Below are 18,248 nucleotides of genomic sequence, written 5' to 3'. Positions count from 1 at the left end.
TGGTGCCTCTAGTGAACCTTCACAATGTGTATGTGATTTTTATGGTTTTCAAAGGGCAAGCATTTTAAGTGTAATGATTTGCTTCCCAGCACTACTGGGATAGTTACATGTAGTAATCACAGGCAATTTTGTGTATAAAAGCATTGATACACATAAAGCCTCACTTGACGACTATGAGGAAATGCTTTATTGTGCCAAAGAAGTTCCATACATTGTTTTCTAGTGTGAATTTAAATCCAGCTACCTTTTGGACTGTTTGATTATTAATTTAATTTTTGCTATATAGAGATGTGCCTCTTGTAAGACTTGCTATAAAATTTTGATTGGAATGAGGAAACAGATGATTACATGAAGTCCTTTTTGTTGGCAAGTTTACTCTGTTACATATATGCTGAGCTAAATTTTGGAACAAAAATAGCACTCCTGCTCTGCCAGAGGTTATATACTGGCTACCTGATAAAGTAATGTAATGCATGTTATCTCTTGTAAAATAAATACCTTTTAAAAAATTGAAGGGAAAAATGATTCTGTGCAGCTACATTTCCAGAGTTGTGTTAGCAGGCTTGTATGTGAAAACTTTCTGGGGCCAGTATATTGTTGATCTGCAACCATTGCTTTGCCACACCAGTTAATGACTGGTTGGAGCAATCAATCTCTTACAGACTGTAACTAAACTCTCCAGTGTGTTTGTGAAACCAGTTGAGTCTATATTTGTGCATGAAAAGGTTACTGTCTTGGTTCTGAAAGTTTGCCAAGTTTTCAGAATTAATTTTTTTAAAATGTGCGTATTTATTGCCCTGCTGTATCAAATGTTGCATGTCCATTAAACATTTTGTACCATTATTACTGTAGTTGTTTTTCCTTGATGACAGAAACATTGCCTGTTTACATTCAGTAGAACTGAGCAATTGCACTACATAACACTATTTTCAGGGATTTGCAGAACTGTGCAAACCTAAAGCATGCAGCTTTGCATTAGACTGCTTTTACTAGATGTGTGGTGTCTGGTTTCATATTAGTTAATACATTTAAGAGCACTTGCTCTTTCAAAGACAGGATGTTTTAATGCAGCTTATCAACAGTCCTAAAATTAGTGTGAAAGTTGTATATGGCTGTACACAAGAGTAACACAAATAAAAAGAATCAATCCTGTGCCTTTAGAAGCTAGTAGTTTGAATTTCAACAGTTGAGTCAATGGAAAAAGAAAATAATAACAACAAGGAATGAATTTGGACAAATACATACATAACCCCTTAGCTTTGTTTCAAAAGGGGATGGGGACTAACCTTGAGACTTAATGGGAAAACATGCAGTTCAAAGAGAAACACGTAAGCATTTTGGGAAGGAAAAGATTAGGTGTTGATGGGTGTAACATATGGAAATCAATACTTAAGAGATATTACAGATATGCCTGCATTGGCTAGAATTGTTTTTAATGACTGTGGCACACAATCTTTCTCGTAATCTTTACCTCACAAGGTAAAGCAGTTTATTTTGAATAATTGCAAATCTTCCACCAAGACCAGAATATCACTTGTAGTAACTAAGAACTATGTAGGCACTCTAAAAGAAGATGTTTTTAAAGGTACCTAGGCTGTTTTTACTTTGTGGAAATACACCTTTTTTTTTCAAATAGACATTTCCTCCACAGTGTAAGTCAATATGCTAAATGCGACTTGCGTTGTAACCTGTTACCAGATATGGCAGCTAACTACATTATAAATGACTGCAGAATGACAAATTAAATTTTCCTGGAATAATCCTGCAGTAATTCCTGTTTGTTGGGTTAATTTAAGCATAGAGGAAATTGGGCTGTGCACCACTCTCCCTTTGCAGACTTGGGTGGGATCCTCACACTGAGCAGAGCTGGCTGGAGGCAACGTTTTTTGGTATAGCCCTCTGCATACTGGTTATTTAAGTTTACAGAAACAGCATTAATAGTTCTTCATATCTTTATTTTTATTTAATCTACGAAAGTAAGATTTTCCATATTCATATGTGCTGATCATTATGGCACAAGCAGGAGCAATTTTCGTCAGCCTTGGAATAATACCTACAGAAAGGAGAAATTACAGGTATTCAAGATTATAGCAGTACAAGAAAACTGGCTGTTGAGAGAAACTGCATGACTAAAAAAAAGTAAGTATCAGTAGAGTGTTGTATGTAAAGTAACTGCTTAAGTTTTTGGATAACTAATGTATACTAAAGATGGATTTGTTATGATGCTTAATCTGATAAATTACACATTGCACATAGACTAGATTGTAAGCCTGCAGGCAGGGACTGTCTTATTTAATTAATTATATGTAAGCCACTCTGGGAGCCTTTTTAAATGAAGAGCAACATAAAAATATTTCAGACAAATAAAGTGTGATTATTGGAACCTTAATGGTGTATGTATAAATTAGATTCTTAAATTACAGAATCCAACCAAGCATTTGACTTGCTTGGAAATAAATCCATTTAGTTTGCAATTTATTCCCAAATGGGTTCCTGCCTTAATTTATTAAAGTCACTTGTATTCTTCCTGTTTTGATTAATAGTTCATACAGTGAAATCCTATGCATGCTTACTCAAACATCCCGCTGTATTCAGTAGGCCTACTCCCAGGTAAATACGTAAGATTGCAAAGTGTTTAAATTTTCACACCTTTTGAAAAATGTAAATATGGCTAATAGTTTATTCTCAAGGTGTATAGTAACAATCCAATAGGCTCCATTTTGTTTGTCTATAGCACACTATGTGTCTACATCATGTAGAAATTAATATAGTACTGCTGTAAGGGCATATATAACTGGTAGTCGGTCTTTTCTTGCTGCTCAGGCTTGCACTCTGAAGTCTACTTCACCCATCGCTATGCACAACCCTTTATATCAACTCTACCTAGCAAGGTCACTTTGCTTGCAATCCAGTTTGAACATCTGTGATGCTACTGGGTTAGATCCAGAACCTGCCTTTTGAAAGAGGAATGGCTCTGCTCATGAAAGGTCCCCCTCAACCAATTTTAGGGGATCCTCCTCCCCACCCCACAGCTCCATTCAGCAGGGTCTCCCACTGTTTATGTAGCATTTTTAGGAAGCTGGTTGTTAAGAAGCGACGTGGAGTCCACTTCTGCCAATACAGTTGCTCACACTTAAACTAAATCTGTATCACTAAAAGCTACAATGTATACAAAACCCAGCAGGACTGTGCTCAGTGCCCAAAGGCAGTATTTAAAGTGTTGGTTTAAAAGTGTTGGTTCTGCAGTCATTTAAAGTGTTGGTTTTGATGTCTAAATGTATAAGCAGCAAGGGCTCTAAATATCACTGCCTCCTACAAACCACCATTTCCACAATTAGCTAGGAGCAATGTATTGGTAGTACAAAGAGAAATGACATATACAATGATGACTGGGGCAATTCTGCAGTGCCAGAAATCCTTTCCTTCTCAGGAGTGTCAATCTATGGGCCATCATCTAAAAGCAAAATATTCTGGGTAGATGTATAGTGGCTTTGCAGCAGGTTAAAAGGAATCAAAACCATTCAGGAAGTAAAAGCTAAGAAATTAGCAAGATCACATGGGAGAATCTGAATGGTCTTATCAGAACTAGAGTTGAGCTAGCTTAGTCATTGTTAATATATGTAGTTCACAGGCTCTGGAGAGATGCAGTCTACAAAAGCACAACATAATCCTGGGGCCTCCAATGTAGTGCCTGCAGGCACATTTGTGTCCTCTTGGCGCCTACACAGGATGCTAGCCAACCTCATTTTTAAATTGTATTTTTGAAATAAAAAGGGCTTGGGCAGTGGCTGGACACACTGGAAATGGAAACACAAGCTTCCAGCCAACCTGCCATCTTTCTCTCCTGAATGCCGGTGTCCCATGAGACTAAAAGCAAAGGAAGACTAGTCTCCCATCAAAGGGGCAGATCATTGCTCCCAACTATTTATTGGCCCCTCTTTCCACAATTAAATAACTGGAAAGGGTTTCCCACCCCCACCCCCGCTTTCCATAACTAGCAAAACAGTTTGTGGGGAAAGTTTCTAATAAAATAGAGCAGAAGCTGCAAACAATGGGGTTATAATAAATTGGCCTATTTTTTAAAAAAAAACTTTAGGCCATGTAGTAGAAACTGACACTGTTTTGTACAATTAGATATTATTTCCATAGACAAATCTTACTGCTAGAAAAAAAGAATTTACCAATAAATAAACCAGGAAATCCATTTTCAGCAACAATTCTCTTCATTAAGTTCAATATTGATACACTTCTCTGCTGCGATGCTAAATAAAAGAAAAGTACTAAATAAATGTTAAAAAACCTATGTGCAACTAAATGGCAATTATACTTCTACCTAACCACCTCTCTTTGATGTTAATTCCCCCCACCCCAATAAGGCACAAGTTCCAGGTAAGGGTGCTTTCAAAACCATTTTCAACATTCTAGCTTATTTATTAAAAATATTTCCTGGCTGCCTTTCAGGGCAAGAGCCCTCCCAAAGTGGCGTACAACAACAAAACATATAATAAAAACCAATGTGGTATTAAAAACAATAAAAACACAGCAGCAAAAATTCTAAAAAACACTCTATAAACTGGCAGGTTTCAATAAACTAAGACCATCTAATTAAACTGAAATAAGCCCTCTTGAAGTGACACAATAATAAAAATGGTATTTAGTCATGTATTTGAATCTATTGCATGAATAAAAACATCTTACAGCATTACCTTACGATCATTAGTGATGGGTTGTAGTTAACTTTAAGAAGCTAAATGCCTATAATACCAGTCCTGTTCTGAAAGCTCGACAATTACACACTATAGACTGAAGACCTCCACAAGGCCCTTCAATGTGTCCTCAGAACATGTATGCTCCTGAGCTCCCTTTCTTGGCTTTTCAGGTAATAACTAGCCCTTTGAAATTAGACCCAGTAGCTATTGTGCAATTGCTTCAGTATTGGCTGAATATTATTTCCTTTTCCTGGGCAGGATCTACACTACTGCTTTAAAACAGTTTATACAGTAGTGACAACTGTTGGGGCCCAGTACACATTACATATACAGGTTTCAAAATGTTTTCAAAGTGTCATATCCTGCTTGGTGTAGATCTGGTCCTGCTTAAGTTAATGGGACAGGCAGGGAGCCATATTCTGCAGCTTCCAAATACTCCCTAAAGGCAGCCCACATAGAGCGCGTTGCAGTAGTCTATACATGATGTTACAAAGGTGGGGATGGTAGTAACTAGATCTCCAGGAAATGCTTTCTTAAATATTGTATTAGAGGGTGCCTGTGGAACAGGAATACTTAGCAAATTACAAAGAACTTACAGCGTGCGACATCCAATTCCCAAAGTTCAGTCTGCTTGTGTGTTTTGATTACATCAAAGGGTAAAGTTAATAGAGCAGCAATCTATGGAAAAATATTAAAATTTTAAACATTAGAATATCTACATGTAAATAATTGCCAGTGCAACTTTGTGTGTGCAGAAATAAAGCAGGATTCTGTATGCTCATTGGCATCAATAGGACTATATTACTGATGGTAATCTTATATATCCTGAATGTGATCTTATATACTATAGGCTGCATTCAGACATCATGATAGCCAACGATGGGTTAATAAGCTCATCACAGTAGCTTATTTTTTAAATAGCCCACAATCCCCCATAACATGAGCGAGCTAATAAGCTACTGGGCATAATTTGACTCACACACCTTCCTCCGCCCTGTCCTGCTACAGTCCTCCAACCCGAGCAGTGGCTGTTTCATCTCTGAAACGCTGGATGTTTGCAGGATTGGGAGAAAATGTCATACACAGCCTCCCTGAGTCAGGAGATACCCCAATCCACCATCAAACCTCTTCTTGCCTGACCACAACACAATAACGCATGTTGGGTTAAATAACCCACTCTGCAGACCGTGGGTTATTTCAGCCAAATAAACCATTGTGAGTTAAAAAAAACTCCCACCAAACGACACAAATCCATCAATTTAAAAAATAAATAAAATTAGGATGTTTTTAACAATGTATATTGTGTTTTGATTGAGTATTCTGTATTTTATCGTTTGTTGTTGTTCCCTGCCTCGATCAGAGTGGAGAGGCAGGTAAGAAATATTATTATCATCATCATCACCATCATCATGGGTTAACGTGACATCCAAACCCAGTCTATGTGTCACAATTTAACTTGTTATAAATATTTAAGTTCCAGTGACAGTGAAGTGCAAAACCGCACATGTGCACAGTCACACACAAAATCTCCCATATTTTTCCCCTGTAGGGTCAACCAGGCTCCTTCCACTTAGTAAAATCTTCATCAGAAGAAAATATACTGTAATGAGGTTTCTCATTACGTTTGTGTGACAGACCTACACACTGCGGCTGACACACTAACGTGTCGCGACACACAGTTTGGAAAGCTCTGCTTTACTTCCATAATCTAATGCAGTTGCATGCAATCACTCTCCGCAGCCATCCATACCACACCCCAGCTGTTAGATCACACCTGGACCTCCAACTCTCCCCACCCCTCATTACCAGAAAGTGCCAGCAGGTCTCTTTTTTCCTGGGTGTCTACGAGCACTTCAAAGCTAAACACTGGCCTCCACCTACCCACCATCTTTACTTCTGAACAATGTCTCTGGCTCCACAGAATGCCAAGAAGATTCTGTCAAGTAAAGATGGCCAAAATTTGGAGGTCAGCACTTTACTCTGAAGTGCTCCTAGCTACCAGGAAAAAGTAAAATAAATTGTATGTGCATTCTGGGCACAGGAGGAAGTATCTGTGGGGGTCCATGTTGCTAACTGCCCACATTAGTGTTAATTGCATCAATGGCTTGACTTTACATGGCTTTTTTTCTTTTACTCTGTGTTTATTGATTGCTTCCAGGTGCTTAGACAAAGTTTACTATTCAAAACAGTCTTCATATTTTGTTGGAAAAGAAAGCATGGATCTGCTCTGTCCATTGACATGATCAGAGCAGACCCTACTGTGCGCATGTGTATCATATGTATGAGATGAACTAGGATGACAGTATCCAATCCAAAGAAAATTAGGCATGCCTAAATCCCATTTTCCCATTTAAAGTTAGTGGAATGTACAAGTTAAGCATTTAGGTACTATTAATTTCAACCAGGATTTAAGCAAGCATAACGTTCTCAAACTTAGTCTGCTAACTTTTGCGTAGGTCAATACTTGTACAATGTAAATGAACTGTTATTAACAGGAATTCGACTTACAGAACCAGCTGCTGCTCCAGATGAGAAGGTGATAAGAAATGTTGGCTCATGTATACCTGATTTCTTGCATAACCTTGTCTTGAAATATTCATAGTTCCACCAGTACAGTGCTATGGGACCAAATTTACAGCAACCATCAAAAGTCAGAAAATGCAATACAGCCCTTTTAAAAATCTGAAATGCGACACAAACTGACAAGTACAAAGTTCATTGTTCCATATTTTTACAGGTTTAATTGTTAGCAAATAGATGGAAGTACTGTCCTACTTGTCATGTTGCAGTCTTCAGTGACATCACATTGTGGATTTTTTTGATTTTTTTTTTTTAAAAAATCTAATCATGGGGCATGCCAAAGAGAAGATCTGTGCAGTGAATTGTTAACATTTATGGAAACCATACATAAAATTCCTAACTAAAAACTGTTTTATAACATTTAAGTTTCATTTTTTCACAACAGTTAGACAATTTGTTTTTGCAATTAATATAAATATCAAATCTGTTAATGATTAAAAAATGTTGATTATTCTAATAAAGGTACTGCTTAAAAAAATAGTAAACTATGATTTGACAATCTTTGACTGGTCAATTGACAAAATGAGTTTGGGTGATCAAATACCCAAGTTTAATATTCTATTATTATTATTATTATTATTATTATTATTATTAATTTCTTACCCGCCTCTCCATTCTGATTGAGGTGGGGAACAACAATAAATATAAAATACATAAAACTGAATAAAAACATAATATACATTGTTAAAACATCCTAAAATCATTTTAAAAACATCCTAAAATTACACTGGGTAGGCCTGCCGGAAGAGATCAGTCTTAATAGCTTTCTTAAATCCTGACAGACTATTAAGTTGATGAGTCTCCTCCCCCAATCCTACTCTACTGTCTGTACTTATGTACTGTAACAGAAGCAGACCCCCGCTTTCCTCCTTAAAAATGCATTGCCTGCCAAAGACTCTTTCCTCCATCAAAGTTAGTCAAGGAAGATGCATAGAGCAAGAGCTTTTTGCATGAAAACATAGAAACACATCACCCTGTCCAATTCATAGCTCCCCTTCCCTAATTGCAGACTGCTGTTTTTAATACCATTAAACTGTTCTTTTAAATTAAATTTTGTTTTGTTCTGTCGGTGTAGGTAAATGGGCTAGTAAAAAACCCACCACAGTAGTTCTGTGGGCTTATTTGCAAGCTATTTAAATAATAAAACATGGAAGTGTTCATAAAATGGCAGGGCACTGGGTGGGGTAGGCTATATATAACTGAGTGCTTTTCTTTTAGAATTCACAGTATGGTGTTGCCTCTAAAATAATAATAATTAAAAAAAGGGTTTGAATGTTTCACGCATTGACCTAGTTAACATAATTGCTGATGCCTCCCATGGCTTATTTCACGCTTGGCTGCAGTGCTCACTGGCCACCATTGCGAATATTCAAGCCAGTGGGCAATAACCATGGCTTACTGTAAAGTGTGAACCCGGGCAGAGTGGCTTGTTGTCACGGTTAAGAAGCCAGCCAGAACCCACGGGCTGCAGTAGAGTTCTGAGGTGGCTTGTTAACCATGGCAACAAGCCATTGTGTATGCCAGCAATCATGTGAACTGGCTCAATATTTCAGTCTTGGTAGCAAGGAAAGAACTGGAATTCCCATTATTAACTATCAGTCTCTGACACCCACACATTTCACACTTGCATTGTTTTACAAAATGCCTTATTATTTTGACATTGCCTAATCTGACCTTCCACTTAGTAAAATCTTCATCAGAAGAAAATATACTGTAGCCAATTTACATAACAGGTAGTTCTACCAGTTCAAAATAAGTCATACCTGAGAATGGCACATCTCTAAGGACAGTGGGACCCCATCCTTTCCAAAGTGAAAGCCAGCCATTTTTGGCCACATTACTGCTAATGAAAACACTCAGTTGTTTGTAAGTCAGCCGCCGAGACTGCAAAGTTGTTTTAATCATTTCAATCGGACTTATTATAGTCACTGAACACACTATAATTGAGGGAGAAAAGGCACAATGCTCAAAAAGGTCTGTTAATAGAACATTTCTCCAAGTAGCATCTGTGAGACAGTTTTGTTTTCTGTATTTTGTCCACACCTGCCATTTTTTTCAAAGCAGTTAATCATTCTACCATATAAGAATAATTTTATCGGGCAAAAACAGTGAAGAGTTTTGTGGTGCTTTACATTTTACCAGTTTATCATGACAAGCTTTCTTGTTTACAGTCCATTTCATCATATGCTTAAATGTATACATCTTAAAACTGTGCATCAAATTCACAGTCCATGAAAGCTTAAGTATACTCATATCTTTCCCCCCTGTCAAAGACACTCCCTGCAGACTCTACTGCTACACTCAGAAGATTCAACAAAGTTTGAAAGATGGAAATCATGAGGACTCATTTCCTGTAAAGTTGTCAATGTTAATTATTTATATTTATTTATTTAGAATATTTATATATCGCTCCTCATTGAAAAATTTCGGAGTGGTGTACAAGATAAAATAAAAATGAAAACAGAATAAAACACTTAAAGCAAATTTTAAAAGAAGCAAACATAGAGACTCAAGGCTGCATATTAAGGAAAGGCTTCCTGGAATAAAGATGTTTTCAGGAGGCGCTGAATTGAGTACAAGTTTGGAGCCTGCCTGACCTCCAGAGGCAGGGAATTCCATAGGAGGGAATGTTATGATAATGATGATATAATAACAGAAAATATCCAATACATAACGTTCTTAAAAGACACCTTATTGGGGCAAGTAACAGAAAGCATTTCATTGGGCATAGCAGCCAGTCTGTATTAAGGGTGTGAGGTGAGGCCTATAGTACTATGTTTGTGCTTCTGTGTGTATTTTCTTGTCCTTAGTTTTTTTATATCCATCATCCCAAATAAAATTTAGTTTGATGTCAGTTCAGCTCAGTTTTGGGATTCTCAGTTCAGAGGATTTTCTCCCATGCTATATAGGCTTCCAAATGTCACGGAATGTGAATAAGCAACAAAGCAAAGGAAAATGCACAGGTATTTTGTAGTGGTATATGCACAAATTACAATCACATGCCACTGTGTAGTTCTAATTTTTCCTTCACAAGAGCCCTGCTGGTTTCTTTTCAGTTCTTAAAACTGGGTCACAACCCCCAGTTATATATGATTGTTTTAAGTCTGAATCGGCCTCAAATAGCTCTACTATCATCATACTGACTGATATGATTGCTTAAATAAGTCACAATGGGTTATTTAACCCATTGTGCGTTATCATGTCATCTGGCAGGATTTTTTTAAACACATGGTGGTTCATTTGGCCCAAAAAACCCATTCTGATAACCCACAATATGCAGAGTGGGTTATTTAAACCATTGTGGGTTATTGTCTTGTCTCGTGATCACCATGGGTTATTTTGGGAGCTGTGCGCCAAGAGTGTCGGAAACCCCTACCGCTCTTGCCCTGGGGGGAGTGATAGTCATTCCCGAGCACACTCAAGCAACTGCCTATACCTTCCTTCCTCACTGCTCGCAATCAATTTGTGTATCTTTTTTTAAAAAAATGTTCCTGGTCCTGTTTTTGCACAAAAATAGGACTGGGATCCTTGCCTGCACTTCCCTGCAATTTTGGTACATTTGGTCGCATTGTACAGACATAATGTTAAACATGATTAGCAGCAAAAAGGGAAGAATTCAAGTAGAAACAGAACAATGTAGGAAGCATACAAGCTCAAGAGAGTCTTCTGATTTCTGAACCACAGTTAAAAGATCAGAAAGTATAAACCTTGCATCAGGCCAAAAGCTTGTATGCTTAAAACTGAGTAGACATTCCTTAAAACTAAGGAATAAGCATAGCCAATTTTATACATTCTAGTTCTACATAATAGGAACAATTAATAAGTTGCACTATCATAACAGTTGGTTTCTTATATAATTCCTTGCTACTACAAATGTAATTTCGCCTAAACATTCTTTTAAGCCATATGATATAAAGTTTATCAGCAAACTAGAGATTAAAGACTGCTTGACTCACATCTGGCTATGCCACCTGCAATAAGTGGAACGTAGTCATTATCTTCTCCTAGTTTAGAAACCAAGGTATCATGTAGCTGATCATAGCAGGTAAAATAAATTACTGTTGTTGGAACTGAAACTGCTCTAAAATAAAAGTATAAGTATTTAAATTGTCAATCAACTGTATTCCCTCTAGTTAAAAGATATTAACTAGGATTTCCTCTAGTTTACAATTAATGGTATTTTTTCTATCTAAGATATCGCGTCAGAGATGTTCCAAATGGCCCTTAGCTAGTGGCAGAGCACATACTTTGTATCTAGAAGTCCCAGGCTCAGTCCTTGGCATCTTCAGTTAAAAAAATCAGGTAGCAGGCGATGAAAAAGTTTTCTGCACAAGAACCTGGAACCTCATGGCCAGTCAAAGTAGACAATAGTGGGCTCAATGGGCCAATGGCATGACTCAACAGTATGAGGCAGCTTTCTATGGCTTTGGGGAGGGAAAAATTCACAGCTGATAGTCCTTTACAGTAGGGAATTAATATGCGTTTTTTAAAAGTAGTACTTTCTGCTGCATTTTCCCAGCACACGAAATTCAGCATTTTGTTCCAGGGAGAATGTAATTCTTCTCCAAACAATGCCATGCTTGCATTATTGAATATCCATGCTTGCATGTGTACCATGGGCACTTTTGGGATAGTGGCAATGACAAGCAACAGAACCACACCACACCACACCTCCTCCAGTCCATGCCATTTTCTATTTTAAATCAGTAAAAAATTCTTTAGAGGCTGATTGCTATCATACTGAATCACTTGAGCACAAGTACTCATGTACCCTTTAAAGTCAAAAATTATGAACACCAACAACTTTCCCCTCTTCCTGTAGTTCAATGCACCACAACAGAACAGGATAATCAGCAGGTTATGGCCAGTTCTGGAGAGTAAATGTGCAAGAGAATGATTTTCAGGAGAGCTTTACTAGATGGCCCCTATGTGAAGATTTAAGGATCCCCCTGCAACAAAGCAGACATTTTCACCTCCCAGACCAGTAACATTTTACATTATTGAAATAAAAGATGTCTGTACAATATTGAAAGAGATTAAGCTGTGGGTCTTTCTGTATGCCAGTATGGAAAAACATACCTGTGTCTAAACTCTAGAAGGGAAAAAGGAAAGTTTTTCTTTATTACATTTATATTCCGCCTTTTTTACTCCTTAAGGAACTCAGGGCGGCCTACATAATCCCCCTCTTCTCCATTTTTATCCTCACAACAACAACCCTATGAGGTAGAGCTGAGAGTCTGTGACTGATTCAAAGCCACCCAGTGAGCTTCCATGGTTGAGTGAGAACTAAAACCCAGATCTCCCAACTCCCAGTCCAACACTCTAACCACCTCACACTGGCTCTCTATGTTGGACACAACTGTAATTAACCCAGTCATATGTGAAGATAAAATAATGAATTTGCTTGTGAAAAAGGGGATTTCCTTCACAACTTGTAATCACAGGTATTCCTTACATATCTTGCATTAGGAAGCAGAGCTTTCAGACAGACTTGAGCCTCAACATTTCTCATTTTTTAAACTCTCTCTATTCACTAGAATTTTTTTTCTTTCTTGCTAGTAGTTTTAAGACACTTTTCATACCATTAAGACCAATGGGTGGGAAAATTTAAAGAGAAAAGAACAACAAAAAAAGGGGGAAGAGAAAAAGCTGCCCTCCTCTCCCATCATCATCATATCTGCCCTAGCCAACATGAGTCTGCCAAGATCTTTGAAGTACTGGTTCTTCAGGCACAGTTTTTCCATCCCATAGGATGGCTCTGTAAAATACTTAATTGTTTAAAGGCACAATCCTATGCATGTTTAGATAGAAAAAGGTCTAAAACCCCCAGCATGCCTCAGCCAGCCTGGATGGGGCATGCTGAGTGTTGTAGGCCTTTTTCAATGGCATGGACAGCTCTAGGACTGGTGTAGTTTTCCCGCATTCTAGGAATGTCTCCAGGGAATGCAGGAGATTAAGGCTGGCTCCTTAAGATATTAAAAAGGTACCCTAAACAACCTAGCAGCAAACTTTTTTAAAAATTTTTTTTAATAGAAGTACTTATAAAAATTGAGAATAGCAGGCACCATCTCACACACAATGCAATGCCTCCAAGATGATGCTTTCAACACATGTAGGCATCATCCAAAACAAACCATTTTTCTTTAGAACTGTTGATTACTAATATGCAAGGGTGCAGAATTAATTGATTGTATGGCAATCAACTAATTGTATGGCAATCAATCAACTAAAATATTGTTGTTACACTGGTTCTTTATTGGACGAAAGAGCAATGTAACTTACAGTGATGGAGGTAATCCACTCCACAGTGCTTTCACACCTTCTCTTTGGACAATTTTCATAAAAGCATCCTAAAATAGCCAAATATGGAGATATAAGGGTTAATTATTGTTGTAAACTTTGTTCAGTGATCAGTTAGCTACAAATTGATTTTTTTTAACTGCAAATTATTTTAAAAATATCTGACACTGTAATGCTCTTGTGTTTCAAACAATATATGCAGTTTTAGTTGTCATAAAACTCCTCACATTTCAAGCTGACATATCATCAGATTTCTATAGGACTTGCATTTTTCTAACACCAGGACCTACAAGACATTTAACAGATGGCAAGTGTAATAGGAGAAAAATCAGTTTTTTTCTTCATAAGGTAATGGAATAGGGAATTTTCTCTCACACATGATACACAGTTGAACTAAGGACTTAACTAGTTACTTGAAACATCCAGTTAATTATAATTCTTTTGTTAGTATCTATCAATAATCATATATTGATCTTGATAACTTCTTATTCTTAGTTATCCCTTTATGTTGGTCCTATTATCATTTAAAACATACCTCAGTTTTTATTTAGCATGGATTTTTTACTTTTTCATAGGTCAACTCAAAGATATGCAGACTCAAGTCCTTATCAAAATAATGAGAACAAGTATTATCTTCACCTTGAACACAATACTTTGAATCTAGAGAATTATGGGTTGTTGTTGTTTTTAAAAATAACTGGTTAAGACTCTGTGGAAAGTTAATATCGGTGGGACTGAATATGCATTTCTCCTTACCATCATGCCAGCAAAACGGCCAGATGTTTTATTCCAAGTTTTGCCCGTTCCATTTTCATAGAGATAAACGTGATCCGTCAAGCCATCAGAATCCAAAAAAGACTGTCCTGATAAAAGGATGAACAATAAACCTACTGTCCTGAGTGCAACAGAGGGGATGGATGAAGCACAGCATCAGGCATATTTTCCGGGTGGTGGGGTGTAATAAAGGAATTTGTGTACCATTTATCCCCTACATAACTGGAACACTGATATTCTGATTGCCTGTGTCACAGGCCCCTATGACAGAAATAGTGATGAACCCATTTAATTCCTAATCTCATTTTGCCACCTGATATAATTGAATTTTTAAGTTGTATCTTCACTCCTAAATTAAACATACTTTCACATTGTAACATCATCTGCAAATACAAGTGTAATCAAAGCAAGCAGTTATACCAGTACTGGAGTAAAGTACCACAAGCTTAGCCTCACATACATACTCAAGCCCTTCACACTTCTGTGACCAAATCACCACATTATCTCTTCCACCAAAACTGATTCATATTACGAAAATATATACAGAATAGGCACTTTCCCCATACCCCAAATTCATAACTATACAGATTTTTTAACCTTTGTGAACCGCCCAGAGCACTTCGGCTGTGGGGCGGTATATAAATGTAATAAATAAATAAATAAATAAATAAGATTTACCTTTGAGGGATGGATTGCTCTGGGCTTGCAGTCTGACTTTGACAACATCTAGGGGTGTCACTAAGGCAAATAAACAACCGCATGGAAAACATTCTAAATACTATCTTTTTGCATTCATAAATTAATTTGTGGATGATTTTAAATTAGAAACAAATGAATATATAGAGAAAGACAAAGTCTTGTTCTCTGCTGCCCCAGAGGGCAAAACTAGATCTAATTGGCTGAAGTTAGACAAACGTATTGACATTAAGAGCAGGGTGCAACGGAGAGAAGGCTCTTCTGTGCTTAAGTCAGCCATTTGTTGGGATGCTCTGGGTCTGGATTTCCTGCACCAAGCAGGAGCTTGAACTAAATATTTCAACCCTCTGAAACACTGAGATCCTTAATAGAACACCAGTTATACTATAAAAAAGCTCCAGGCTTATTATGAAAGCTATAATAGCAGTTTGTCAGAAATCAAAAGACAATAAAATGAGCCATAACACGACTGTATATTCTGATGTATTCCTTTAAATCTCATATAATGATAACATGGAGTTCTCTGTCACCTGGCTTAAAGGGGATTTATTATTTTCAATACACAAAATGAGAAGCCAAAAAAGAAGTAAAATATAAACACTTTAGAACATCTCTGCAAATTATGAATTACCACTCATTACAGAAAATTATGCTAATTGAATCTACATATTTCGTGTCTGCCCTGTATCCTTTTCCAAGATTTGAAGCTGAACAAGAAGGGCCAACACTAGCTAAAGCAGATGGACCTACTGTCACCACCTCCCCCGCACCTTGCCCATTTTTGTTGATGCATTAGCAATGGCAGCATGGCTGATACTGGGATTTCCAAGGCTATCTCACCTCCCAATGCCCCACTCTGAGGCACTGAAGAGTCAAGGTGGCCTCAGAATTCCTGGGATAGCCCATGCTGCTGCTGGCTTTCTGGAGTATCTCTACCTTGGCCCACAATGCTTTACTGTTGAGGAAGGGCCTATTCCTAAGAGCAATATGTAGGAGTGCTACTGGCGGCTTTCCTGCAAAAGTAGTGGCAGCACTCCATGGGGGTGATGGGAAGCCCTGCACATAGCAAATGGGGAGGCACAATTAGTGGTACCTCTGGAACTACTGCAAAAACCATGTAACTATGAATAAATGGTTTTTCCATATATCCAGCAGGGTGAAAATACAGCAGATTCAAAACTTAAACCATTTTGATATTCAGCCCCATCTGCCTGAAAGGAATGTTACTAAGGGTGTAATGCTATGCATGGTTAGACAATTCCCAGCATGGCTGGCAGGAGCGATGCTAGATGTTATAGGGCTTTTTTCTGTCTAAATATGCATAGGATTGCATCCTGAATTGGCTTCTGTCTCTATTCCTCTTTTCTCATGGATTCACACATCTTAATATCCATTTATGATAATCAGACTGTAGTCTTAAGAGCACATATTAGAGCATAAGCCTTATCAAACCCTGTAAACATGGATAGAATACAGATGTCTACGGCCCTGTTCAGGCTTATTTACTGTGGTTAAAGCTATGGTTTAAGGTATCTTCTGAACAGAACCACTGTCTTACATTTAGATAATGTAAGCTATTAATATTGTGTAAGTAAATTGAAATATTTGTCCTTACCCAAAACTGATGTAATAAGAGCACCACAACAGGAACAGAATGCTTGCTGAGAAGTTGTGATTTTGTGTAATCTGTTTCCATTCTCTTCAGAATCCATAATTAATTCCTTGAAAAACAAAAGCTGTTTAAAGAAACACCCACACATATTCCAAGATTTTTTATTTTAAAAAAGCACCACCAAACCTCAGAAGGCAATGTGAAGCATTACTTAGCAATAAGAAGTTCCTGGAAAAACAATGCATTTGCATTAAATGCTGAAAACTGACTTCAGTATACTTCTGCCCAGAGACTGTTATTGTTGTTGAATAATTTCCAGTTATTCCCCCCCCCCCAAATTTGGAATTATAATAATTCTTTCATTCTTACGCTTGCTCTATAACTTCAAACACTTCACTGACAGAGCTCTAGGAATGGTATAATTGGCTTTGTTATACCCCCATAATGTCTAATGGCTTGCAGCTATTCTGGCTTCACAGACTTATGCCAACCTGCTCATTATGTATATCCTTTTTTTTTTAATTCCAAACTATGTTCTCTATATCACCTAAGTGGAAATTGCGATAAATAATGACTTTTCTATGGATAGTCTTATTACAGGGCTTCCAAGGACAAACGTGAGAATTGTCCATAGAATAGAGAAATAGATTTTATTGTAGTTGGTATTGGGACATCAGTGTGTCCATCCCACCCAGAAATTCTCAAAACAGAACAAAGTGAAGAATTCCTATTTCTAACTCAATTCTTATTTAAAGAAAACCAACATGCTAACGCAATTTCCTTGTGCAGGATATTTCTTATTCAAATGTATGAGCTGAAATTTTAGTGCATACTTGAACCATCAGTAGCTGACTCTTCCAACTCACACGGAAATTCTATTAAAAACACACACCGCCCAACCTGCAATAGGGTTTTAATACCATGGGGCAACCTGCAGAAATCAGTGTGAACTACATTGCAGGGCTATAATAAGGCTGATGACATCTGAGCAACTTTACAAACGTTATTTGTTTACTTTTTGAACACAAAAAGAGTTCTCATACAATGGGGTTTCTGTGAAAACAAACTCAGGTAAGTATGCATAGCGTTGCAGTCTAGAGTTCAGTCCCTCTAGCCTGCAAAAAGCAGGTTAACGTGAGAGATTGAACAAGCCATCTGGGGAACCACAGGAGGCCAGAGTAAGACTCAAGAGAGCCGGATTTGGCCCGCTGCACAAGAGCCACCTTATGTCCTCTAAAAAAACCACATCCTCCCTTCTTCCATCCAAAATATAGCCCACGCGTCACTATGACCCAGATCCTGGAAACCCACATCCGCCCTCCGGCGAAGACCTCTCCCCAGAATATCACAGAGCCCTTCTCATAAAAAACTTTTTTTCCCCAGCCTGGGCGGCAAACAAGCGGAGTTTCTCGCTCTCGGTCCAAATCGCCCCTGCTACGTTTGCAGTCGGCCATTTACCTGAACAAAGTGACTCGAAGAGAAGAGGTGACAGTAAACCCCTCAGCCAGAGTCTCCTTGAGGGGGGGAGAAGAGGAGGAGGAACCACCACCGCCGCTCGCCTGACTAACACCCGGCGG

General features: G+C 37.9%; 1 protein-coding gene across 1 annotated transcript; it reads right to left on the bottom strand.

The window, feature by feature from the left end:
- Positions 1-1,649: 1,649 nt before the first annotated feature.
- On the bottom strand, positions 1,650-18,197 carry SLC25A40 (solute carrier family 25 member 40). Its single transcript, XM_063127395.1, has 11 exons — positions 18,130-18,197; positions 16,675-16,780; positions 15,042-15,101; positions 14,346-14,452; positions 13,572-13,639; positions 11,246-11,370; positions 9,053-9,226; positions 7,218-7,327; positions 5,306-5,387; positions 4,182-4,262; positions 1,650-2,053 (listed from the first exon to the last, which is right to left on the bottom strand). The coding sequence occupies exons 2-11, from the start codon at positions 16,769-16,771 to the stop codon at positions 1,935-1,937; spliced, it is 1,023 nt and encodes a 340-aa protein (XP_062983465.1). The 5' UTR covers positions 16,772-16,780; positions 18,130-18,197; the 3' UTR covers positions 1,650-1,934.
- Between the last annotated feature and the right edge of the window lie 51 nt (positions 18,198-18,248).

This window comes from Elgaria multicarinata, chromosome 1 (genome assembly GCF_023053635.1).
Source record: "Elgaria multicarinata webbii isolate HBS135686 ecotype San Diego chromosome 1, rElgMul1.1.pri, whole genome shotgun sequence".
Taxonomy (NCBI): domain Eukaryota; kingdom Metazoa; phylum Chordata; class Lepidosauria; order Squamata; family Anguidae; genus Elgaria; species Elgaria multicarinata.
Note: the sequence above shows the minus strand (reverse complement) of the source record. Positions and strands in the feature narration are given on the sequence as shown.